At 42.9% G+C, this 27,032-nt stretch overlaps 1 protein-coding gene and 1 long non-coding RNA gene across 16 annotated transcripts in view; one reads left to right on the plus strand and one right to left on the minus strand.

Annotated features, from left to right (window-relative positions):
* The first annotated feature begins 1,755 nt into the window (after window positions 1-1,755).
* On the plus strand, window positions 1,756-18,446 carry LOC121106702. Of its 3 annotated transcripts, XR_005839511.2 has the most exons (6): window positions 1,756-1,869; window positions 1,977-4,323; window positions 4,578-4,818; window positions 5,750-15,835; window positions 16,005-16,095; window positions 16,497-18,446. It is a non-coding gene; the product is annotated as an uncharacterized LOC121106702 (long non-coding RNA). The 3 variants fall into 3 exon arrangements; XR_005839507.2 differs by having other exon boundaries at window positions 5,750-16,095; XR_005839509.2 differs by having other exon boundaries at window positions 5,750-10,505; window positions 11,733-18,446.
* Window positions 2,742-27,032, minus strand: part of JAKMIP2 (janus kinase and microtubule interacting protein 2) — a 50,168-nt gene continuing 25,877 nt past the window's right edge. For 4 of the 13 annotated variants that reach the window (XM_046900421.1, XM_004945054.5, XM_015294044.4 and 1 more), the window contains exons 12-20: window positions 26,719-26,781; window positions 25,602-25,700; window positions 24,284-24,382; window positions 23,929-23,982; window positions 23,049-23,114; window positions 22,617-22,685; window positions 21,559-21,636; window positions 20,487-20,690; window positions 12,340-19,508 (exon numbers count right to left, since the gene is read on the minus strand). In XM_046900421.1, the coding sequence (XP_046756377.1) occupies window positions 19,230-19,508; window positions 20,487-20,690; window positions 21,559-21,636; window positions 22,617-22,685; window positions 23,049-23,114; window positions 23,929-23,982; window positions 24,284-24,382; window positions 25,602-25,700; window positions 26,719-26,781 (1,011 nt within the window). In that variant the 3' untranslated portion in view covers window positions 12,340-19,229. Of the gene's footprint in view, window positions 2,913-12,339; window positions 19,509-20,486; window positions 20,691-21,558; window positions 21,637-22,616; window positions 22,686-23,048; window positions 23,115-23,928; window positions 23,983-24,283; window positions 24,383-25,601; window positions 25,701-26,718; window positions 26,782-27,032 lie in introns of those variants that run through there. The other 9 variants (XM_040647012.2, XM_015294048.4, XM_040647011.2 and 6 more) reach the window with 9 other exon arrangements.

Below are 27,032 nucleotides of genomic sequence, written 5' to 3' on the forward strand. Positions count from 1 at the left end.
TGTTTCTCTCTCAACCTCTCATCTTCTCAAAAGCAGTTCTGTTCCCTGCTTACTGGATGACACCATCCAGGATCTCCTCTCGAGCTGTGGAGACGGGGTTGGCTGTTCTCACTCAAAAGCTCTGCCTTCAGTTCTTCTTCCAATGTAATATATTGATTAGCTTTCCCACTTCACTTTGCCTCTTGTGCCTCCCTCTTTGCAATCTGCCTCAGGGATCACCAGCTCCTCCTCTCCTCCTGCTTATGTCACTGGACAGGCATTTAAGATGAGGCTGAGATTTCCTCATTTCCACAACGTAGCTCTTGACCTAATAATTCATTCCAGACCTGAAGTGGTCTCCCCTTCAATCTCTCTGCACACAGCCTTGCTCCTAGCTTCAGGAGAGCATACTGATGCTCTGCAGCAAAAACAGGTGGTGTATCTAGAGATAATTAGTGATTATGCACCATGTGTATAATCAGTAATTAGATGTTGACAGAGTAGAATTATAGTGGATTTAAAGGTACCATGTTTGTTTGTATATACGGTTTCTTGTGATTGCAAGAAAGCAAGCAGTGAAATATATTTTGTCCAGGCTGAAGAAGTAGGCAGGACTGCCCCCATGCACATTTTCTGTCGTGGCTCTACACCTCCTGGTACAGCCCAGGACATAAGCACCTTAACTATGTAAATACTGCAGGAACCAGGCTGTAACTGAGAGATCGCAGACTGCTCGGCTGTCCATCCAGCCATAGGGAGCATTTGCCATCACACTGGAGCAAAAACCTCTTCCCTAAACAGCAGCAAGCACTGCCTCACGGGATCTGGAACCTGTGCTTGCTGTGGGCCTGACTACTTGTTGATTTTCACAAATTCAGTTGAAAATAACTGGGCTGGGAAAGGGTTGTTATCTCACAATGTGTAAAATTGTGCTAACCTCATTTCATGACGCTTATTGTAGCAAGAGAGACAATTCCACTGCCGGCTGTCCTGCATCAGCCTTGGCTCAGTGTTAGCCACCAGTGAAGCATGAGCAACAGCTGAGCAAAGCCTTGGCTCCAGCATCGCTTGCAGACTCTGCTCTTCCCCCAGTGAGTCATGACTTTATTGGGATAAACTGTAACTGGAAACAGAAATGACAGCCCAGGGACATGGAGCACAAGCAGCAGGCAGGCTGAGCAGGCTGGTGATGTCAGTGTGACAGGAACCAGCCTGAGAGGAGCAGAAAGAGGCCCTGGCCCAGGAGGGCTCGACAGTAGCAATGTCATTGCTCTGTGTGGATGGTGGGACAGACGGGGTCCTGGATGCTCAGAGCAGGATGTTGGGCACCCAGAGGCTAAATTCAGGTTTATTTGAAGTTGCAGGCAAAACTGTTGTCCACTCAGCTTGCGATGCATTTGGTTTCCAGGTTGTCAGCACCACTGTTGCCTCACAGAGCAAATGTGTTACATTGCCTAGTGTAATCACCTCAGACAGCACAGTGGGCTCATAAACCCAGCAGCCTCACAAGAGAGGCTGGAGAGACGCTGAAACCGCCTGCAGTGCAACATACGGACAACTGTTCCTATGGACAGATCACTGCTGTTGCTTTCCAAGAGGCAGGAAATTCCACTCTGCCTCCAGCACTCCCGTGCAGATGCTTGCCTCCCGCCAGGGCTCTGGCCTGCTCAGGATGGTCAATAGCAGCTGCTTTTACATCTTTCTACACCCTTGCCCTGGTCTCTGCTCACCACAGCTTGGGTTGAAACCTTTTTTTTTTTTTTTCCTCCTCTCAGCAGTGCAAAAATGCACGATAAATGAAAAGCAAGAGATCCAGGTCCTGTCGTAGCAGATTAGCTACAGAGTTTTGTACTGAGGTGACGGATGCTGAGCAAGGACAGAGCCACAGAGGTCAGAATACCACAAGTCCAGAGGAAGTCTGGAAGTGTTTCTGCTTTCCACTCCGTACCAGGGAGCCATGTAGTAACCACTAAGTTTTGTCTTCCATCTGTTTGCAGGCAGAGGCGGGGAGAGAAATCATGAGATAGAGATTTATCCCTGTTGGCCTGAGAATGAAACTAAGTCCTGGCTGAAATCCCTCTTTGTTGAAGAAGTCGCTGCAGGAGAGAAGTATTCAAATAAAAAGATAAGTTTTAGAAATTTTATTTAAGCTAAAACAGCCTCCTTGAAAGTTTTATGCATCAAAGAATAGAGAAAAAGAGCCTAACACTGAGATCCCCCTGGCTCACAGGGACACTGCAGCCATCCGAGCTCAGCATTGCAGGGGTAGCTGTTCTTGCAGCCTGACATACGCACCAGAGAATTACCAGGTCTGACCTAGCCCAATAGTTGCAGCATTCTTCTCCCACCACCACTACAAAATGAGTTGCTGATTGGACCCACATCAGGCAGTTGTCTGTTTTTCTTGTGGTGGAGCCAAGATGGAAGGGGATACTGACATTTCTCTTAGGGACTGACTTGCAGATGTCATTCGCATGAAAATTCACCCATCCAAACTTTACTCCCATTTCTACTTTGTGCTGCTTCCTGTTAAATGTCTCCAAAATAGTGATGATGGTTTCATCTTGCTGTGTTCATCTTGGCCAGGAGAGCTGGTTTTATCACATCTGTATTTTAACCACAGCCCCAGCTGAAACTAAAATATATTTAAAAAGTAAAAGTAAAGCTGGATTAACAGCAGTGGAGATAGATTTGTGCAAACCCAGTGCAGCTGAAATTAGAATCAGGCTTGCTATGTTTTATAACAAAGGTAAACGTGTCCTCTTTTTTCATGGTGCTGGCAAACAAAACATGTCTGACTCCATTGGTCAGGCAAAGCAATTACATCTCTGAGGTGCTCTGAGAAGAGGCAGGCAAGAAATGAATATGCTGAAGGCAGTTCAAATTCCTTGATGTTGATATGCATTGCTGGGCAGCAAAATGGATACATTTTCCTATGGATAAAGAACAAAGAAAGCAAGACAGTAAAAAGAGGAATCTCTCAGCAGATCCAGGACCAGCACGTCACTCCCTTCCCCACATTTTATGAGTGGTTTTGCTCAGTCTGTTTTCACTGTCCTACATAATTTCCCCTTTGAAAGTACTGCCAAATTATCCTACAGCTGTTAAGGACTAGTGGGCTATCCCTTCAAGAGAAAGGTTAACAGAGAATATCCGTTTATGTTGCTCACTAATTATACCCAAGACAAAAGTAAGCACAACTTATGATAAAAAACACCCTCACCTGTATTACCAACATCTATCACCAGGACACATCCTGACCTTCAGTTCTTTGCAGATGGTCCTGGAATGAGCTGTTCCCTGAACTCACTTTCAGTTCCTCACATAAAGCCCACATCTCTTTAAGAAGGCCAGAACCCAAACTCAGCTGCACTGGATGAACCTGGAAGAAGTAAAGTGCAAAAGGCAGACCTTGGCCAGAGTACATCCCACCACATGCACTCAGTGTTAGGCCTATAGTGCACCCAGGGAGAGGGAAGAAGAACAAGTTGGTCCAATTTCAGCCCACGTGGTGGATTCCTGTTTCCCAGGGAAATTCTCATCGTATCCGAATAGATTTTCTTCCTGGCTGAAATGTGGTGTGCACAGCTGCTAAGGGTCTGCTCTGCTGGGCTGTGAAAGGTCTCTGCAGCAAACCTCCAAACAAGCAAGGTGTGCTGGCAGGGTTATGCTCCCAAGATGCTGTAACTTTCGTTGTATAGTATTGTTATAGTGTTCTTTTCTTTCTCTGTGATGACAATAGTACTTGAAGTCTCTGAACTGTCCCTGAATGTCATCCAGAGTTAAATTCAGAACCTTGTGTCAGAAGCTGGAAGAGGAAGCCACAGGTATTTCAGGATACTGTAATGTCTGTGCCTGGTTCTGCATTGCTATCTTCTGCAGATAGATGTGCAAAACAGGAAGCGGAGGACTGTGCTCCATTCCACTCTGCCATGAATAACCGCTCCCTGAACGGGTGAGGCAATACAAGTCGTGCTACTAAACCTCTAACAGTTTCAGAAGAATAGTTTGGATGGAGGTGGGGTATTATGTGCCCTTATAGGATTACAGACACTATATTAACATTAAAGTTTCATCTTTGTACTGTATGTTTACATCCTCTTTTGTTGAGTCTGAAGGGGCTTTTCCTCATTTCCAGCTTGGTTCAATCATCTCAGCTGCCATGACTTCTAAGACAAGGTCCTGTGTTACCGTACCAAAGGCAGACAGCAGCAAAAGGAATCAGACAGATTCATCACACCACAGGCTCATTCCTGTTGTGCACCACAGCATGCCACTGTGCTGAGCATCACCACTCTATGAATTTTAGTAAGCATGAAAAATAAAGAGCAGAGAGACAAACAGGTAAGACACGTGCTTCCTTGCCTGAGAGGCTGGAGCCCAAGGCCCAGATTGCAGCATTTTGATATGGGCACTTTGTAGAGCATGAACAAGTTATGAACATCAAATGGTTGTGGGCTTTCTGAACAAAGTGAGGTGCTTTGAACTGGAAAATTGTAGAAAGCAGTATTCTGGTCATTTTCCTAAGAAAGCATGAGTGTTGTATCCATTCATGATAAACTTTGAATGTCTGAGTTTGAAATCTATCTGCACCCCAGGTGTGCTAACGCCTTGATCACAATATATAAGAATCATAGAATGGCCTGGGTTGAAAAGGACCACAGTGATCATCGAGTTTCAACCCCCCTGCTTTGTGCAGGGTCACCAACCACCGGACCAGGCTGCCCGGAGCCACAGCCATAGCTTTCGTACATCCCACAGAACATCCCAAAAACACTTTAGGGATTTCAGATCTGCTACTGCCAAACATACCATTCTTCAGAGCACGCAAACCAAGAGGTTAGAATTCTTTTCCTTTTCCCTATATTTTCCCCCTTACTACAGCTTTCTGAGTAAAAAGCGTAGATAAGAACATGGCAGGTTACCTTTGCCACGTGGTCTTTCTGCTTCGCTGTTTTTTCCTTCTACCTTTCTGCTATTTCTGATGTGCGTGCTCGGACACGGAAGTGAGGATTTGAGTGTGTGCAAGATGCTCGAGCAGCTTATGTCTGTGGTGTGTTCTTACAGAGTGGCTGTCAACATCAGACTACTTGAATCCTTCATTCAGTGCCTAAGCTAACTGCTAAAAACCCAGGCAGCACGTACCATGGTGAACTCTGAAAGTTTCACAGGCTTTGATGAGGAGGTAAAAATAGAGGCTTGTGTTTCTTGCTAAGCTGGAATGCTCAAATTCTTTTTACAGCCCATATCAGTTAAGCTACTGTAACTGTACTGGCTGGTTTACCCAGGACAAAGAATAAAGCTTGGCAAACTAGTCACTGTTTCATATACAAAATAATCCAAATTACTGTAGCTTGTCATCTTTTTATTATGTTTGGTAGATATTGTTGTACTGAGGAGCTTCATCAACATGTCCCAGTGGCTTCTCATAATCTCCATTAAACCTGCATTTTCTGAAGTTACAGGAAAAGCATAATATCAATGCTTTCTATAAACCTTAAACCAAGTGTTGAGGGTGTGTGTTGGTCCTGGATGAAGAGATTCATGGAGCGCTTTCTGACCATCACTGGAACTCACGTTAGCTCAGGGGTTATGTGAGCTGCACCTCCCGCAGTCACTCACTTTTCTCTGGTTTGCCCCAGTAGCACCTCAGCCCTGATGAGCTGCGTGTGCTTCTTCTGTACTTCCCTTTGAAACTGCAGTTTGTTTATTTACACTCACGCAGTAATTGTTTCTAACTCAGCAGCATTTTCCTTTGTTCCTTGCAAAGCACTGTGCATGACAATGAGGAAAGAACCAGATCTCTCCTAGCAAGTGGACAGCTGTGGCAGAACTAGGAGTCATGGATCGCCAGGGACGTGGCAGGAGCCTGCAAGGTGTACTACAGCTGAGAACAGTCACTGGGAACACAAGAAAGCAAGCCACAAAACGTGCTGACTACAGTATGAGGGTTCTCATCCTGAAAACATACTGCACACATTTTGCACTGAGGATTAGCCCTGCTGATATAGTTAAGAACATTTCCAACATTTTAACTTAAAGATAATTTCATAGTTTGCAAATTCAGGATCTGTGCTACCTGCCTGAATGCTCACGGAGGATTTCCTGAGGTTTCATTCATAAAAAATATACATATAATTTTTAGCTACCCAGTGAAAACAGTCATATTCCTATGCATGGAGTATTTCCAAATCTGCCAACTTCTCTTTTCCTTTTTCAGTGCATTCTCTGCATTAATCCAGAAAAACCCATCCAGCAGTATTTTATTCATGCCTGGACAACAGTTCAGATCCTTAAGTTGGAAACTGTTGTTGAAAAATGTTGTCTAGTGCCAGCTGAGCTTCTGGAAGGGCAGGGAATTCCCCACTGAAAGGGAAAGGCACTGCTTTCAGACCTCCCCTCCCTATCTGCCTCCAGGAAGTGAAGCTCATTATGTTTCCCCTGGACTTCGCAAAGCAGAATCATCATCATCTTGTTTTGTAAAGTATGTTTTGTGTCAGGTTAACATTACTCAACTTCTGGGATGGTTGAAAACACAGAGAGAATGCACAAAGGACTTTACGTTCCAGAAGCTTCTCCATTCAAATCTCTGAATGCACAGAACATAGTCAGGGTTATTATAGGAAACTAAAAACTAATGAGTCACTTCTTTAATGTTAGTGTTGAATGTATACTGCAGTTTGTTCATACAGGAAATAGTCTGCCCCAGACTGGAGCCATGAAGGAGCAGATGTAGTTCAGCCAAAGAGACACTGACACGTAAGCAGTTTCTGTTGTGCCTGAATTGAGACTGAAGAACAAAACACACAGAGATTCTGCTGTGCTTTTTAGCAATGGAGAGAAGCAGCCTTCCCTGCAAGAAGTAATGGTGGGTGGCCTCAGCCACTCCTCTGGGAATAGATCCTGGATACAGAACTGAAGCATCTCAGAACTATGCTGGTTCATGCAAAGCACTGCAAGTCCTCCACACAAGGTAACTTTCTCCGGAACAGATGTCCTTTGTGGGTGCACACCAGGCTGCACATTTGCAGTTTAAAGGCATTGTGGAACAGTTAGATCATCTGTGTGTGGCTGACTGCAGGAAGGAGAGTTGTGTCCATCATGAACTCACTCTCTTCATTGCTGTCTGACCCAAGTGTCAGCTGTACATCAAATGGGAACTAATGCATGTAGACTGGGAAAACGTGAGAACAAGGAGAGCTCCCAGTGTCCCTACCTGGAGGCATGGCCCATCCCATTCAATGGTGAGGCTGTTCCCTTTAATTGATCTTTGTTTCTTCTGAACAGGAAAGGCTTTTATTTAACTACTTTTAGTATTCACTGTGCCAGATTTCTTTATGGTACAAATTGAGCTCTATATTTAAAGAACTGTTAGGAAACCAATTCCAGGATAAGACTGAAACGCCATCTCGTTGATGACTTATTCTGCACGCATCCAGAAACCCAACAACAAAGCACTCAAGCTGGCATTACACTTTCAGCTACGCACTCAGCTTCAGATGGGCCAAAGGAGAGGTTAATCACCAGATAACACAATTGTCCTGGGAAGTATTCCAGCATATGCCTGTTGCTAAGTGCCAGTACAGTTACCTCCTGCTTGAGTTCCTGCTGAAAGCTTTCCTTCCTCTGTCCCCACTGCCTGCTGCTCTCCCATCCTGGACCTTTGAGTGCACAGCCTGCAGGTTTACTGCCCTGAATGTGCCATGGGCTCTGCCTCCCTGCCTGGGAGGGCAGTGAAGTGCTGCTCAGGGTGCGGTGAACAGACAGCTGTGTCTGGGGGCTTAATAATATGATTTCATGTTACACATCAAACAAGAATGCAGTAATTCAGCAACTCTATTTTATGCATCTAAAGGAAACCAGATGAAGCTCTGCAATTTTTTTTGAATCTCCAGATTCCTTCTGCAAGTCACCTCATTTCCTAAGTATTTGTGTTCCCCAAGTCCTCTGCGGATCAGAATCTAATAAGCGTGCATACTTGCTTGGTCTTTTGGTTTAGACTTCTCACGAAGCTCCAGGTACCCTTTACAGACAGAGAAAACACCGTCTTAGGAGCAGGGCGAGATTCACTTACAAAGCCCCAGCTTTAACCCATCCTGCCAAGATACATCCTCAGTAGCTACAGCATGCAATAATCCACAGTTAGTTATTCAGTGGCACAGGGCCACATAGACCACAAATACTGCTGTAATGCTATGATGCGATGGACAGCACAGCAATAATAGCAGGGTGGCAAAGTCTCTGGCTACAACAATAGAAGACAAGCCCAAATACAGCAGCCACAGGCACAAAAACTAAAGAAGAAACTTTGCTTACCTTTGAAGGCCTCAAGTACGCAGGGATCTCCAGTAAGATGCCCTTTCCTCCACTGCCAACCCTTAAATGAGGTCTGGGAAGGGGTGGATCCTGGCTCCAGCCCTTCCATTACTCAGTACGTTGCACACAGCTGAGCTCCGCTGGGTTAGCCCTGCCTTCCCACCAGGTGCTCCATCACTGCTTCAAGCTGTGACTTAGCATTTCTGCTACAGCTGCATTCTTAGAGAACTCGACTGCTGGCTTTCACTTTAGCAGATGAGTCAGTGGACCTCACATGCCCATTTCATACAGCCAGGCAAATGCTGTAGTATGTTCAAGTTAATACTTAAACATGCATCCTAGTTCATCGTGTCTTGCTTTTCATATACATGTTCTTTTGTTAATTGTTAATAATATTGTTGTTGTTAAATTCATTATTGCATTCAATCAGATACCTTAACCCACCGTGGAGTTCCACTGCCCACACAGTGTAAGTTTACTGGACAGTGCACACTCCAAAACATTTCTCCTTTGAGGGCCAGACCCCCTGAAAACCTTTTAGTCCAGGTGTAGCTGAACCAACACCAGAAAGACTACGCTAAAACAGCTATACCCTATGGGAAGCAGAATGGCAATGGAGAACACAGACCTTCCTGTGCCCATAGGCACGGCACTGCCAGCATGGCTGGGGCTGAGCTGCGGTGCTGGAGGACCTCCATGACAGAGGCAGGAAGCCCAGAGGTGTTGGAGGTGTGCCCGTGGCCAGACAGAAGCTGCAGGCCTTGCCTGGCTCTTAGCCTGTGTGAGCTAGGGAGTTAATGGCCTCAGAGGTGCATCGCAGGCAGGGTTCAGCTTTGCAAGGACTCAGGAACAGAGGATTTGCTGCAGGTGGCTGGAGTGCAGTGACTGGCATCCCACCAGCCTAGAGACAGTATGGGTAATTATGTCAGGCTTATTGTTAAATCAGCATTTCTGACTGGAGGCACTGAAAAGCTAATTTGATGACTGCATCTCTCCAGATCCTAGGTTTATGTTATTAATCTCTGCAATTGCCTTGCATTTATGTCTGTGGGTAGCAGATGTCCTTAAGGCATGAGTATAGACAGTGTACCAGAAAGCTGAAGAGCTTGAATTTCCTGCTCCTCATATGCTCTCATGGCTTGAATACTGATGAGAGCCCATGCTTGACTGGTGAGTGTTTTTCCTGTGTCTGAGGCAGCCGAGGAATTCAGGACACATATAACACTGGGGTGCAGGCTGGGGCAGGAGTTCAGTTTAGTGATGGCTAGGGAGTTCAGATAATTCCTCCATTTTACTACGCTGACTGCTGTAGGATAAGGCCAGAAGTAAACAACTGAGTTTTCATTAACCGGTATACAACAAGAGGCAGGGTGAGTGGCTGCATCTCAGTTAGGACTTCTGGACTTAAAGCACTGCTCAATTTCATCTGTGCTAAAGCTTTTTTAAATGGAAATAAAAGATGTCACTGGGATGCGGACAGCTTGGGGTAGGTTTACTCTTAGGATCAGAGATCTGGAATAAAAGAGCTGGTGACAGTTCATTGGTAGCCCTTGCTTGGCCTCTGCCAGTGACAGTGGGGTTTCTGCTTGGTTGCTGATTGCTCTCATTTGTGTCCCAGGGCGCAATGATTTCCGTTATGTGTAGGGTTAGAGTTAATATTTTGAGTTATGTGAGATCTGCAGATCTTGTTTTATGATTTGCTATATGACTGACTGCATCAGAATTAAGAACAAAGTATAAGGGAATAACGAGCTTTCGTCTGCTCCAAGGCTGGGAGTCAGCAGGGTAGGACCACACTGGGATTAGTATGAGGATTAACGAGAAATTCAAGGTTGGAGATGATGAAGGACTCAGTTTGTTATCTGTTCGTACAGGTTGGCCTGTATTTTCTATTGAGAAATGTGTGCATGATTTCTGTCTGACTCTCGAGGAGGTATCTGTCCCTTAGGGCTGGGTACAGCTGTAGGCCATGCCTTTGGTCACACATGCAGATTCTTCTGGACCTTTCCCAGCTCTGCTATGGTTGTTTTCAACATCTGCGATGGCACAGAACTCCATGCAGCATTCAGAGACACAAACGTGTAACAGGCTGACGTGGTGGCACGGTGACAACATCTGGCTCCTTCCCCAGTTATCCCTAACATTGCATTCTGTTGTTGAATGCTGATTTGCAAGATTCCTCCCTGGGCTGGCGGTTCCACTCAGAAATGGTAAGTGTCAGTCTGTAATCAGGGACTCTGTAATCCATAGATTAGTGGCTCCGTACTCTAAATCTCCATCTGTTGTGCACACTGGAATCATTACATGTCTGGTCTCAGACCTGCTTCAGGCTTCTGAGCTTTTCCTGCAGGATTTCCTTTGTTGTGCAAAGCGGCCCGTTGTGGCTGTCACTCGGTGCGGCAGTCACTGCACAGCGGCCCGGCGTCGGTGCAGCGCGGGCTGTGCTGCTCCTCTGTCCAAGCACGGATGGGGCTGAGGAGTGTATTTTTCTGCCACGTTCAGAAACGCAGCTCTCGGCAGAGCCATGGCGCGCTTCCAACCGTGAGCATTTTGGTACGTTTAGGCAGCCTCCCACACAACCAAAAACTGCTGCTCTCCAAATGGGTGCAGGGAGGACAGAACCCTTTGGGGCGCACACAGCTGCGCTCAGAGAAGCGGTGAGCGTTGGCCGTGCTGCCCCGACAGCTGCAGCTGTAACACAGTGCAGTTCCTCGCTCACCAAAGCCTGTTTTACCCAAGGATAAAAGGCTGCACAACGTGCACAGCTCTGCTCGGCTGCGTGGCACAACTGAACAGCAGCTTCTTTCTCTTCTGTGTGCAGGAGTCACATTGAGGCTTGCACGGCCACTTGGCCACCTTCTAAATAACCTAAAGCCCTTTAAGGAGCATGGCCTGGAGAGTCAAATGCATGTAGTGTACCAGGACGGCAGCACAAAACATCGGCACCTCAGGAAGGTGAAGTCTGGCAAAATGACAACTTGTTCTCCATCATTTTCGTTGCGTTTTTATTTTTTTCAAGCCGTGACCAGCTGTTGCTCAGCCTTCTTCCCACACGGTTTGTTCGCACTGTATGCCAGCTCGCCTTCCAGCGCTGTTTGCGTCCCTCTGCACGGAACCCTCGCCTCAACTCTCCGACTGCCACGGCGGAGTTTTCCGCGTACAAACGGACCTCGCGCCACAACCGCCCCCGGGGAGCGGGTGGGGACGGCGGCGCAGAGAGCGGCAGCGCCCCCTGCCGGCCGGCGGCTCTCTCTGCGTCTCGCGGAGTCGCGCGCAGCGCTCGCGGCGCGGTGCTGAGGAGCCCGCGGGTAACGCAGAGCACAGGACGGTCTCCGACGCGTGGGCGATCTGCCGTGCTGACGGGCCGGGGCTGTGCATCACCTCCGCACTGCGCTGCCTCTCCGTAGCTGTTAACTGAATCTCATTCTTTTTTACAGGCTGGTGTAGGAAGTCAGCTCTCAGCAGCTCACAGCATCGGTGTGCAGAGTTTGCAAAAGAAATTGTGATGTCTTTTTCAGAGCCCGATAAGGGTGCCCCCATCTACCTGAGCTCCCAAAACAGCAGCATCTTCTGTTTACTTTTCCCTGGTACACAGGTGTAGCACAAAGTCAGTAATGCAAAGATGGGCCCAGGCAGGGAGAGCTGCCTGCCTTCCTCCCACCAACTGATGACCTCAGCATATCCACTGCAGCATGTTCCCTCCACCTGTGCTCCCAGCTGTGCTGTGCTACAGCCCCCCTGGGCCCTCCCCATCCACCTGGGGGCTGTGAGCACATCAAAGCAGAGCAGAGCAGGACAGAAAGGTGCGTTCCGTGTGTCTCAGTTGTTCAGCCTTAACATGACACAGTCACGGAGCCGCAGGGGCTGGAAGGGACCTCCAGGGCTCCCCGAGCCCAACCCCACACAGCAGGCAGCACAGAAACGCATCTGGACAGGTATGGGTACCCCCAGAGCAGGAGACTCCCCGGCTCTCAGCAGCCTGGGCTGGGGCTCTGCTGCCCACAGCAGCACAAACAGATTGCAGACAGACACTGAACAGCTCTGTGAATGTAAAGTGAGATCTTTTTTTAAAAATGCTGCTGTTTTATTCTTTCTTTATACAAACTAAAACACCAGAGGTCATTGAATCCTATATTAAATACATAAATTAAAAAATAACCATTCATAAAACTTTACATACAATAAGGATTCTCTTCTACACATTAATACATATAATACAGATACGTGTCCAGTGTTTATCAAAGGGTCATTCTGCCAAGTCATTAACACTTCTGTTCTGGAATAAACACACACACACACAAAAAAAAAAAAAAGAAAAGAACAAAACTCTATTTAAAAACACACAGGGGCTGATGTGAAAGAGGGCAGGGAAAAACAAACAAACTTTCAGTAGCCAGCAATTGTATGGCTGTTCATTGAACCTCGCCCCCATGAGAAGAAGCCTGGCCTATCCAGTCTCATGGGGTGCCAGAAAGCTGAAAGCTTTGAGGTTCAGAGAATATTCACCACTGAGATGACAGCAGGGAGTTGGAAAATGGAGCAAGTGTGCAAAAAAAAAAAAAAACAAAATAAAATTTACATGGGTCTCCAGGCATGCCAGTGAGAATAGAGCTGTGAGCCAGGCTGGTAATACTGCAAGAAGCCCTATTTCCTTCTCAAACCAAATTGCCTAAATTCATCTCACCAACTAGGTCTTTGAAGTGCTTGAATTGAAAGAAGTGTCTTTGGACTCTCCTGATTTGGTGGAGAAGTAGGAGAAAAAGTGGCAAGTCTGATTTTTCTTCAGCTGACTTTCATCATGTACATGCCTCATCCACTGCTGTGATGGTCTGGAAGTTCTGGAGTGCTGTGGTCCTGCTCCAGTACAGACAGGAGGAATCAGGGCTATGTTTACAGTCCTCATTTGAGGCTGATTTGAGGAAGGGGCTGCAGAGACTCATTTGAGAGAACTCTCAATACCTTGCCTCAGAGAACATCAGGAAAAACAGAAAGCCTTGGATGACAGCTTTAGGACAAAGAATGGTGGAAGGAAAAAGAAAAAAAAAAAAGAAAAATAAGGAAAAACAGAGCCACGAAGAAGTTGCACATAAGATGTGAGACTAAACCATGAGTGTAGCAGCTGCTGTAGCTAAACAGGTCTAGACTGAATTCCCCATACCTAGACTGGAAATATACTTTCATAAGCTATAGCAATGATTTCCTATATACAATAGGGACTAGACAGATAGATGTGCATATATATGTATATGTATCTATATAACATAGATACATATATATATATATCTCCAAACATTTTGTATCAAACTCATTTTTGTCAGGCTGACTGGAGGAAGCTTGTATTTTACCAACAAGTGTGTTTTAGGCATGGCTCATGTAATGCTGCAAGGAGAATAAAGCAGCTGTTGTTCAGCTCTCTGGAGGAACTCCAGCAATCTTTCTAAAGTTAGCAACCATTTACATGTCACATCACAGTAACCTGTGGATGCTCTGCCACCTCCCACCCCTCCCTAAGCCCTTGGAAATGCAGCACCTGCATGCATATGTAATAAGAAAGAGTAAGGGAGGGGAAATCAGGCAAGAGAAATGAGCACAAGATGTGCACAGCACAGCTCAGAGGGCCTAAATAATGAAGCTTGTCACAAAATCAGCGAGGTATGTTCTAAAACCAGACAACGTTATCTGTGCTATGCTTCTGCCCTGCAATTGTCTATAACAAACATTTCCAGTACGCTTTTTTTTTTTTTTTAACCAAAGCAGAGATGGAAGTTATTGCACCACCTTGGAAAACACGTGCTGTGCTCATTGTTACTTAAGATGAGCCTGGCATTATAATATCTAAGAAAAAGTTTCCAGGTTGCATTTACTTCCCGCGTACTACTGCAGCCAAGTGGTATGAAATGAAATTGTGCTCCAGCAAGGGAGAGAGAACAGTGGAAAGGGGAAGAGGGAATAACCAGACAGGAAAAAAAAAACAACTTTTTGCAGTTAACAAGAAATTGTGAAGTGATCCCAGTGTGTCACAGGTGTGGGAAGAGGCTCTCAAAGGCCTGACTCCAAAGCTTCATGACTGAATTGGCAGCAGCACCCTTGGAAAGCACAGGTGATAAGTTTGGGTCAACCTTACCCATAGATTCTTCTGCAACATAGAGCATGCAACATACCAGCATTCATGTAACATACCTGCCTACAAGCCTGTTAAAAAAAATAAAATGGGACCAACAAACACAACTTGTGCAGAATTCAGTAAACCCCTCGACTAAAACAGATTGCTTCAAGCAGCTCTGTTCATTTTGCAATTTAAATTAATTTTAAGGAGCAAAAAGTTGCTAGTAGCTTATAACCTTTAATGGAGGGCTCAACAGAACTTCCAGACATGCACAAAATGAGGATGTTCTCAGTCTCTGGACAAACAGAGCCCAGTGTTGGATCTATAGGCATTAATGAGTAAAAGGTACTCTGGCTCCAAAACATCTGAGGGACAGGCATCCTCTGCACAAGATTAACTTCATTCCTGCTATGGCCGAGGAATAGCTTTTGCCCTGCTGAGTTGCTGTGCAAGTTACTTCACTGCTTTGTGCCTCAGTTGCCCCATCTGTGAAAATGAACAGGCAAACAAAGGTAAGACTCTTTGTAAAGCACTTTTAAAGCTTCTGGTATGCAGAGTCTGTGTGCGTAAAATTTGGAACGTGAGCCCTCTTTTGAAGGTCTAACTAATGCACAGGCTGTCTTCTACACTGTTATGTGGAAATCCATTTTTCCTAGCTGAAATTAAGGCTCTGCTGTAGAAGACACAGCTCAAATAAGCTTTGCCACAGGAACCTGAAGTCTGCACAGAAAAGACTCCATTTCCAGGGAAATAAAAACAGAGGCAGAGAAGCGCATTGCCATGCCTAGCTCATACAGCACACCATGAGAAAGGGGAAGATGGAAGCAAAGCTGCATCCAACAGACACAGAAGCTCGGCAGGGTTTGTTGCAGGTGCCAGCTCTCCTTGGGGTTTGCTTCTTACCGACTAAAGGGACATGCAGCTGTGAGGGCACTGCTTGCCTGAGGGAGACACCAGGACTGGGTTCCAGACTTTGTCATGACAAAGATACGTAATGCTTTGAAATGGAAATGATTTCTAGTTATTCTTAATTATGGAAAAAACAGACTAATAACACTACTTCTCATATCTAGTAAAGATGTCTTCACATGGCTTTCCCCACTATTTGGTAAACGCATTCTTGGTCAAGAAGCCAGCTAACAAAATCAGCTTGACAAGCCAAACCAAAACATTTATAGGGGTTTCTTATGCTCAGTAGGATCAAGGCTGGAACAAAATACCTGAAAGCTGATGCTTCATGGATCATACAACACAGACACTGCGGATTACTTTCTTTCCTTTCCCCTTGAACACATCTTTTTCTTTCTCAGAAGCCAGGCTGTAGGTTCAATCCAGTGCTCCTCCATATATTGTTCTTTTAGTGAAACCAAATATGGAAGTCTGAGAAGTATCCGACAAAGGACAGGCTTTTCTTCATGCAGGGAATATGAAAAGGTAAGGCTACAACTCTGCCAGAAACATTCCTCATGCCCCACATCTGATTTTTCCCTCCCTCTGCCATGTAGAATGGTGCCTTATAATGATCTCAAATACAAAACATGGTGTCTTGTCCTGCCCACAGTGCAATAAGCCAGAATATTTTTTTTTTGCCCCCACATTGCAGCTGTCATTGTTCCTGAGATGAAAACCAAAGGGAGAAAGAAAGAGCCTCCCTGCAGTGAGAAGGTCCAACAGTTCAAACAGAACACTTCATGGTCAGTATCCCTCTGCACACCTTTAGTGTTTCTCCTGCTCTTTCCTCTTATTTTTGATCTGTTTGTGGGATGACTGTGTCACATTTAAATGACTGCCCTGCACAGCAGGGATAGATTTTTCTGTTGTAACTTTGGTTCCATGCCCAAGACACACTCTGACTCCATCAGCTGGAAGTGGAGCCTTGCTGATTCCCTTTAAGTTTTTCCTTTAGCAATATAGGTTGACAGTTTATATTTCTTCCCCTTTCGTAATTTCAACACATAGAACTTCATTAGATGCAGCATATATCATAGCTTTAGACAGGAACTGTCCATTAATGAATCTTGAGTGATGGCTTTAAAATACAAGGTGGTTGTGGTCTTGGCTACAGGTTGTTAATTTGTTGTTTTTTTTTTAATAGGTGTAAACAACGTTCTCTTCATTGGGGGGTTGGAAGCATTTGCCTTTCTAGGGACAAATCTGTGTGGTCAGGTGCTCTAAAAGTATAAGAAAAAGAACATCAGATAAGTTCTCTGCCTACCTATTCAGCTGACAAACAGAATCTATCAGTGAGAAAAAGGATTTCTTCTTACATTACTAGCTAACCAGACAGACTGTTTCTCCTCCCCACCTACTGGACCCTACAGAGTACAGCCTTCTGGTCAACACAAGTTACCACAGGTATCTTCAGGCAAATAGTTACACATCAGCCCATGGAAAACTGTCAGTTTCATTAACTCTTGTACCAAGGTTGCCTAAAATTCACCAGATATGACATCAGGTAATGTGTTTGTGGTTTCACAACAACTCTAGGACTTTGGCTGATTCAGCAATGAGTGAAATGCAGACTACTCCTAATTCGAGGAAATCTTTCCTGCATATGGAGAAGAATTCTGGGTTTCAGATTTGAAATGTGGGAGAAAACAGCTTAGATTTTCTTTGCTTCCACAGCCTTAAAATCTACATGGTAAAACTCACTAGGTGTGAAACTGATGCAGACCAGACTTCCTTATGCAATCACAAGTGAACATATATATTTATTCATAAGCACAGAAAAAAAAACTGCAAATAGTAAGTTCCCAGAAGGAGCTACAGAATTCTGGTCTAGATGCTAAATACTGCTGCATATGGCTTCATTCACAGACACTGCATTCTGATCTTGTTTCAAATGCTTGTCCCTCCTAATCTCAAAAATACAGCAATGAGCTGTGCTAATCCTGTCAGAAAAAGAAACCAGAATGAATCATCGGCAGTTGTATCAGTTTGCTCTCAGAATTGAAAGACTTATCAAATGGTTCCCTAGGTCTATTTCAAGGAGGTCGTGTGGGGTTTTGCTGTTGTTTTATTGTAGATCTGTTTGAAGTCTCTTATAAGGTTAATTAAGTCAACATGCATCCAGTGGAAATAAAGCAGTTTTGCAAAGATCACCCTTAATGACATTCACCTTGGTAGTTCTAAAGAACCAGAAACTTTGATGGCACACTGAATTTTATCTGCTATTCTCTTGAGTATTTGATATTATAAAATTTTTGTTGGCTTTTGCAATTACAAATGGCATAGTATAATTAGCAAGCTTTGTCAGTTCATTTACAAGAATGTTGGACAATGTTGGTCTGGCTGCAATGCCATTTGTTAAGTCAGCAGTGTGATCACTCTCCACAATGAACTATTACAAGTTGACAATAACTTTCCAGATTCCCTGACTCTGGACATGTATAGGAACACACAACAGTCTGATCGTCAGCACTGCACAAGAAATACTACCTTTGAGGAGAAAAATAATGTAGTCTTACCTTTCCAAGAGGCACATTGACATCAAGGCCAAAGAATAAAGGCAAGAGAGAAGAACAAGAATAGAAATAGAAACTGCAGAAGAAAAAGAAGACAGCATAAAAGTAAGAAGTCGTGGCATTGTAAGCACCAGGATTAGTTCTTTTTGCACTCTGAAGGACAAGTTAAGTAATTCTACATTCAGAATATACTGTATTTCCCTAGTTAGATCTGAAAGTGTCACATTACGAACAGATGCCATTTATTTTGGTGGCAAACTAGAATTCACACCATACTGAAAGCCTGAGATACAGCTGTCACTGTAAGCCACCGTGGGGTGATGGAAGACACAAAGCTGGACATCAAAACTAGCATGGGTAGTATTTTGAAGTAGGTTAAAAAAACAGTGCCTGCCATTTATGCTGGAAATAACCTGCAACTACATGTATACACACACACACACGGTTATACAGTATGCAAACCTAACCATTATATTTTGAAAAACAAACTGGATGTGTCATTTTAATCATTAATGATCTCCTGGAATGTGAATTTTATGAATAAAAAATTCTGTGGAATATTGGCACTAAGAAGTCTCGTACTCAAGGTCTCCATATGACCACTGCATAAATTTTATTTCTCTTTTGTTTTTCATTACAGATTATGATCTATTCCCATGTTGTATATACAAGAAAGACACCGAGCTCTTGTGTCACAAAAATATTAACAGAAAAGTGGAAGGAATTACATGCATCAAGTTTTACACTGAACTCATTTGTTTCACTTAAGGAACATACATACAAACTGAAAGGGCTCATTAGTACAGTGACTGTAGTGCCATTATAGCCATTATTATAGCTTATGTATGTACGCTGATTCACTAATATGACTACATGGGCAAAGCTCTCACTGAAGATGTATTTTCTAGAAATGCTATACTGATGTAAGATACATCAATGGTAGGATTATGACGTGCCCCCACTGTGATCTTTCTTCAGCAATCTTACCTAACCTATCAAAAACTAAGACAACATGACATGACAAAAAAAGAAAAAAGCAGCACAGCTATGTATATATTTGTGTATTCTTCGTATATATAGGAGAGAATGTGAATATGCAACTTGACAGGTCAGTTTAGGAGCAAGATTCTGGTACCACAGTCATATTGCATAATCAATTGCAAGCTTCAATAAACAAGATAGCAATAGAATCTGAGTTCCCAAAGGATAATCTCTGTACCTTCACTGAGTTTCATTCACTCCTTCCTACTCACTACCATCACCCCGCCTTAACGGATGTACTGCCTGCAGACCAAGACAGCATCTCACCACCAAATAAGGGTTTCGATATTTGACCCAGTATCATTCACCATAATTAAAGGTGCTCAGAATTTATTTCTAAAAATGAAACAGTTTGTTGTGGAGAAGACTCTAATCTTAATGTCAGAATATACTAAAAGGCAAAAACTGAAAAGAAGGCATAGTAGAAAAGCACTAAAATGTACAGCTGATTTAGGTATCAAAAAATCCATGTAGTTCAAAAGAATTAGGTCATTACTTTCAAAACAAGCCTGCTTCAGAAGCAAAACAAAACCAACCTTTTCCTCCAGATCCTTAATTTGTCTCTTTTGGATGTCGGTTTTATCTTCTAAATCTCGGATCCTCTGGAAATTAGAAAAGAAAGGAACTAAACTCAGTAACTTTGCTTGGCTGAAAGCAACTGAATGTTTAAAGTGCTAAAAGCCCAGAAATCAACAAATTCACTTCACTGGCAGGTATGAACTTGTGGAGCACCACAATTCTAGGTACTAGCGCTGCCTAACAGTGACTTTACCTCCTATATGACAACTTAAAACATGATGCTGTGTTTATTTTACTGCACCCTCAAAACACTGTAAATTAGCTACAATGGTGGATCTGTTTCATAGTATTGATTTTACTAATCCTGCGGTAAATATATGGAAAGCGTACAGCTGTGATTATACTTTTAGAAATATATCAAAGTTAAGATTTCTCACAGTATGATATGTTAAAAGAGGACTAAAATGTTATGAGATGTGAAACGTTAAATGTTTATGGCTTTATGAAAATACTGATTCTGTGGTGAGCTAGGTGTGCCAAACTCATACCCAGAATGTGCTTTTAGCAGAAGTTGATACTTCTACAAAAACTATATAATACAACTTAAACTTTAGCAGGCTGGGAAGAACGATCCCACAGAGTTACGGACTACAAAAACGAGACCGTGAGTCTTTGTGTCTTTTTTTCTACTTAAAGCCTGTGACAGATGGCCAGTAACCAGCAGAAACCCAGAAGTGGCAGGAAAAAGATACCTCTCCTATGTAGCATGCACCAGAACAATTCATGTAGTTCCTACTGAGACAAGTCCAATAACTAGAGGCGGCCATTTTTATGGATGAAAACTGCCTGGTTTAGAATTTTAAGACTCAAAATACTCCAAAATACCACTCCACGAGCTAATATCAAGGGTTCGTGTGCACAGTAAAGACACAGAATATAAAACAACTCAGGAAACTAGATGTCAAGCATGCCTGGGACCTGGTGCTTGCCCAGATTTGGCCTCAGCTTTCATTCTCACACAGCAAAGCTGGATAGACCTGCATGTGCTTTTTTCTTTTTACCTGATGAGCCTGCTGGAGCAGCTCCATCCTCTCCTGAAGAATCTGGCAATCGTATTCTCTGCTTTTCCTCAGCATCTGGCGTCTTAGCTTTTCTACTGCTGTCCTGAGCTCTTCCTGCTGTTTTTCAGTGAGCAGTTCTCCAAACTTTATCACCGTTTCTTGCTGCAAAGCATTGTACAAGGTGGCCTCAAGCTCCTGGATCCTCTGGTCGATGCGATACCAAAAGTCAGTTAGAGACAGAACATTTTTTTTTTAAAAAGTGAGGACAGGGAGTTGTGGCAGATTCAGGCACCTGCATGATGGTCCCTGTGCTCAAACGTGCAAAAATGTGACAAGCAGAACTTACAGAATGGCCCAATGTTTAAAAAGAAAAAGAACACACTTTTATTTGTATGGTATTCTAACATTAGTTTTCCCTGACATCTCTTGGTGACTTTACGTGGCTATAATGATGACCAGGAGTTGGACAGAACTTTCATATGTATTTTATAATTGCAATTAAAAAGATGAATATTTTACCAATTCTAAAACTGACCCACTGCGCTAGAAATAAGTTTTAAAACAAGAGAAGAAATGTTGAAAGTCAGTGCCAGACTACTTTTGCTATTAATCCTGCTAGTCATGAGCATTGCCATTAACTGACAAACCAAATATGCTGAACATGTATGGCAGGTTACCAGACCTACGTATCAGAATTCGGTACAGCAGTGTTTTACAGCAGGAAATCTTGCTCTTTGTGGCACACTGTCTTCTCACTATGGCATACACAAAATGTGCCATCTAAGATTCCAGATTTGAGTTCTAGTTGATTGCATTGACTCCATTTGGACAAGTTGATATTAATGAGCAGCATCTGCCTTCAGATGACAACAGAGCTTTGGACTTCAGGAGCTCTGCCTTTTTATATTGTGCAAAACCTAGGCACCCTTTTGAAGCAGCACAGATTGCATGGTAGTATGTCAGATAAAAATACTAAGAGGAAAGCAAAAATCTCTCTTCTTGATCCAGCTGGAGCCTGGTGTGACACTACAGAGCCAACCAATGTACGCTGTAGCATTTCCTTTGTACATACCATGTATGCCTGGTCAAGAGCTTGCTTCCTGTAGTCTAGTTCTTCCTCCAAATAACCTTTTATCTTGCAAAATTGTTCCTACAAGAAAGGATCATTTGGACAGAAAAATGAGTTACTCAAAATGCTTTGGAAAGTTTTATTAAATCAACTACAGATATCTGACTTGGGCAGGACTAGAAAACTGATCTACAGTTGACACTGCAGGGTTATTGGTATTCATCTGTCTCAGCTAAAGAGTAGGAAATGAAAACAGCTGTGTTTGCTTTTCATGAAAATACAGCTACATAAAACTAAGTCTATAATCTCCTTGCTGATTTTAGTATTGGTTAGCATTTCAGTAGTAGCATTTCAGTTTTTCTGCGTAATTTTTCTGAAGACAGTAGCTCTGGAGTCACAGACAACCTCTTTTGTGGTTTCTCTTATTTTGGAATAAGTGTGAGAGCACAATAAACTAAATAGGAACTGAACAGGCATTTTCATGACCATGTTATTTGGAGAAAGATGCTGTGCTTAACTCCCCAGCCTACCTTAAGCTCAATCAACTTGAGTATGGACATGCCAACTCTTGTCAAGCTTCTTTTAAATGACTTCCACTGACTAGAATAAGGATAGTATAAAAGTACTGTAGCAAGTTTATCTGGGAGCATTTTACTTTCAAGATTATAGGGGTTTAAAGCATAAGGAAGTAAAACAGCTTGAAAATTATTTCCCACTTATCAGTATAGAGTAAAATGCAGTACAATTACTAATTTTTTAAACTGTTAATCTTATAAGGCAAAGAGTGTGGTCACATCTCTGAAAAATCACCAAGCTGCATCTGAGTTTTTGCATTTTTTTTAATCAACAGTTACCTTAATATAAAAAGTTCTCAAACCTCGACTACTTCTCTTTGTTTTCTGCTGTTGCATATGAAAGTGACTAGTAACTTTATGGATTCACTAATAATCAGAGAAAGCCTCCATACATGTTTTGCCAAAAGACCAATTTTTGATTATTTTGTGGTGCACCACATAAATGTGACAAATTCCTAAGAAGTCTATTAAGGAAAGTTTGCCTACCATATCGCTTTCCAGTTCCATCATCTTCTGGTGCAGAGCAGCCTCAGCTCCCTCAATCTGCTGAATCCACTGGAAGCAAGAGAACAAGAGCTGTAATCTGCTGTGTTTTCTAGGCACGTAGGCTTGAATGCTTTATTTTACTCTGCATTTCCAGGTATTCTGACCACATTGCCTGTGTCTGGTAAATCTGACTTTTCTGCTGCTTTAGCAAGGTGTTTGGGACTGTGATTACATCACATTAAGGTATTCCTACCCTTGCAAAATCTCTAGTTGATACACAGCAGTATAAAATACTGCTAACAGGATTTCTTTTTCCAAGGAATTGCCTCCTATACTAGAAAGTTCAATTATATTTGCAACAACAGAGCTGAAAATTTACAGCATTAAATGAGTCATTAGATAACACATGAGAAAAGCAAGCACACATTTTACCTTTTCTGCCAAAGACAATACTGTGGAAGCCTGAATTATGGCCACTTGTTCTTCATTTCTTAAATTCTGTGAAGAGAGAGAAGAAAAATATTACTCCTAGTTTCCTACATGGATACAGATTATCCATGCTACACACTACATCTACATCAAAATGTTCAGGGTCTGCTAACGTAACAGAAAGAGCAATGCTTTATTTCTTCACAAGATATGGACTGACTGTATGTTTTCATGTTGTTCCACCTTAGGAGAAATCTAAAGTTAGACCCATTTGCCTGTGGGGTAGTTTTGCAAAGCCAGATTTCCATTAACTTTCTGAAAAAAAATAAGTTAAAGCTCATCTATTTCAGTATGCGTGGAGACAATCATGATCTTTCTTTTTCTATTTCTTACACACTTTCTTAAAGTGTATCTAATGTAGACACAGGATGTTTCCTTTCACATGGATGATTAAAGCGGGCAGCAATGTCTACTTAGAAAGCCACACAGCATTTGGTATTTCTTGTCTATTTATGAAACTGCTTTCAGAGAAACCCAAGACATGATGAAGATGTGGTGGACTTATACTGCCAAATTAATTCATCACAAGCTTGCTCAGTACCTGGATTGCAGTCAGGCCTGGTTCCAGATGTCATTTAGCCTCTGGACACGCACTCTTCCCAGTCTACTAAACTAGCTGTTAAAGCTGCTGCTTTGTTACATGTCCTCTGATTATTGAAATTTAACAAAAGCTTAAGTTACAGAGATATACATTCTCTAAATGAACACTTCTGATATTACATGATTTAACAAATACCTTAGAAAATAGCCATAGTTACAGATTTCACTTATCTTCTGTACAAAATGTAGCTTGTAAAAGGAAAATACCTCCCTATTAACTTACCCCATTATCACCTAGGATGTCCAATTGCTTTATGAGGTCTGGGATGCTGACATCCTGAAAATAGAAAATAAGATAAAGGCAAGGCATGCACTTTTTTCTCATGTTTGCATTGTTTGTCCTTCTTATGAAAAATGTTAAGATAAAACACAGAAATGCAACACACTGATTTCAATTGCTTTTGCACCAGGTTTTATCATCATAGTGAAAATTACAACTTCAATTCCATATGTCTAATGAAACTTGTTTGACTGTTTAAATCTTAAAATTTACTGGAGTTATTCACAGAGATTAATGTGATTACATGGACAGCATCAACCTCTCCTGTAGTAAGCCCTGCCTTATGAAACTGACTTACCTTAACCCCTTCCTTCATGCAGTATATCTGTAGAGCACTCACACCATCCGAGAATGGGTGAATTTGAAGATTAAATGGTGGGGACCGTCTCTCTCTTTCCTGAAAATTCATGGAGAAGACACCAGAGAGCACGTTAGAATGAATGAGACGCATAGAGAACTCAGCAAATTCCACAGCTACTGTTTATATCATGCTTCAGAAACCTAGTCTCCTCACAGTAGGAGAAAAGAAACATTACATCAGCATTTGATTACTGCTGGTAAAATCTAATGGTAGGACTCTAGGCTAAGAATAGCGTGCAGAGTGGCACAGGATCCTAAAATCCAATGAATTATTTTACAGCACATAACTCATCAAATAAATAACGTATGTTTGCAAGTTGCCGGTGGGAAGGCTGTCATATGGCTAAGACTGTCATTTAAAGTGATTTGCTCAGTTAGGTGTTGAACAACTATACACTGCTGGTAGTACTACCTTTATGAGCAAGTATTTTACTTAAGACTACAGGGGTACTCAGATTACATCCTTGCTCATCCTCATATGACATATGTTCTATTACTCATGGAAAGCAGCAAGTTCAAGGAAGTTGATAAACATAGCTGTTTATACACCTTCACTGCATAAAACCTACAAATACTTGTCTCATTTTAAAAGACCAAAGAAAAATAAAAATTTAAAAATGTTATTTCACATTCTTTTTGTTAGTCAGGCAAGCACAGAAGATTAAATTTCACTTTCAAATACACTTCTGGCTCATGAGCATTTAATTCTTCAGTTCCATAAGAAAACAAACAAAGAAGTTCACAAGCAAACAAAAAACACCCACAACTGGATGCCAGCAGAGATTTTTGGCTGTCAACTAGGATGCAGCCCTGAGCAAAGTACATGAGGATGGGGTTTAAATCTTGTTCACTGGGTCATTTCAATTCAATTAATTTCTATTAATTTTAATAGATTTTGGCCAGCACTGTGTGTTTGTTCTCCAGGCCAGCAATAAGAACAAAGCACGTTGACAACAGAAAGCTCTGAAGTATTAGTAAAAACATACCTGCAAGTGTGATAACTTAGCACAACCATACCAAGGTTAACGAGCTAAGATTATTTTTGCTTACTAGGCATCTAGCTCAGACCAAAATGAGTCAAATACAGAGCTTACTGTTTCCAGGACATTATAGCCCACATACTCCCACAGACCACAAATAAACACAATTGCACTGATTAGTTACTCTATTATATCACTACAGTGCTGGTGTAAACAGTCAAAGTTGGTGTCCAGTGAGAGTGAGACCAGCTCTACTGCAAGCAGCTCATCCATCACCTCCAGCTCCAGGTTGCGGAACTCCAACAGCTCATTCTGGTCCCGGGCATCCTGCAGCTCCTGTTGCAGACGGTTGTTTTCTGCTTCCAGTTTCTCTATCTAATAGAAATACATAAATTCATGATCTGCGTGACTGTTATACGAAACACTGAGTATTTGTTGAGTACAGTTCAGGCAGCACTGGCAGTGTAAAATCCAAACTCTAGAGATGATTCTCTAAGTTGCCACATTAACTCAATGAGTCTTTAATTTACAGGTGAACTTCTGCTCACCTTGCTAAATATCCTAAAACGCTCAGATTAAAGGTTTTCCTAAAGCAATCCAATCCCAGCAAACATCAGGTACAAAAAGGGGTGGGGGTGTAACTGGGGTCGCTAGAACGGAGCCTGTATGTAACGTCCCAGTGCTTGTAGGTGAGAGATGTGCTAGTAAGATCCCACAGTCTTGTGTCTTGGTGAAGGAGAAGGATGACTCATCCTTTTGTAGGAAGAACGTGAGGTTGGTGCCTGTGGAAACACCTGAGTATGGTCATGAGGGTATTAGGACTACTGCCACTCCAAAGGAGGCCCAGCTCAGGTGCCTCTACACTAATGCACACAGCATGGGTAACAAACAGGAGGAGCTGGAGGCCATTATGCAGTCAAAAAGCTATGATATGGTTGCCATTACAGAAATGTGGTGGGATGACTCACACAGCTGGAGTGCCGTGATGGACAGCTACTGACTTTTCAGAAGAGATAAGCAAGGCAGGAAAGGCAGTGGTGCAGCCCTCTATATTAAGAAAGTATGTGAATGTATGGAAAATAACAATGGTGATGATAGAGTTGAGAGCTTATGGGTCAGAATAAAAGCAAAAGCCAGTAAGGCTGATATTATCCTGAGAGTCTGCTACAGGCCACCCAACCAGGATGAAGAGGTGGACAAGACACTTAATACACAGTTGGGTGAGGTATCTGGCACAAGTTGAGGCCATCCTCTCTATCCCTGTCACTAGTTACATGGGAGAAGAGGCTGACCCCAACCACACCACAACCTTCCTTCGGGTAGTTGCAGAGAGCAGTAAGATAACCTCCCTTGAGCCTCCTCTTCTCCAGAGGCATAAAATTCAGGAACATACCTTGTCTAGAAGCTCTTGGTTCCTCTTAATGAAAAGCTGTTTGTCTTCCACCCAATGGGAGTCCTGTTGGATGAAGCAATTCTGTTACAAAATAATTGAACTTCACAAGGCTGGACATTTTTACTGAAAATTGGAACCACAATACTCAGGTTTTAAAATCCTACATACACAGATCATGGGTTACAAAATAACAGCATATTAGTATAGCAAGCTTTAGCAAGGCTTCTGAACACACTATACCTGCCTGTTTATTACATGGAGACATTAAATCACGGGGAAGTCTATAGTGAAACTGTGCTAGGTATATTCTAAAG

Source organism: Gallus gallus, chromosome 13 (assembly GCF_016699485.2).
Source record: "Gallus gallus isolate bGalGal1 chromosome 13, bGalGal1.mat.broiler.GRCg7b, whole genome shotgun sequence".
Lineage (NCBI taxonomy): Eukaryota > Metazoa > Chordata > Aves > Galliformes > Phasianidae > Gallus > Gallus gallus.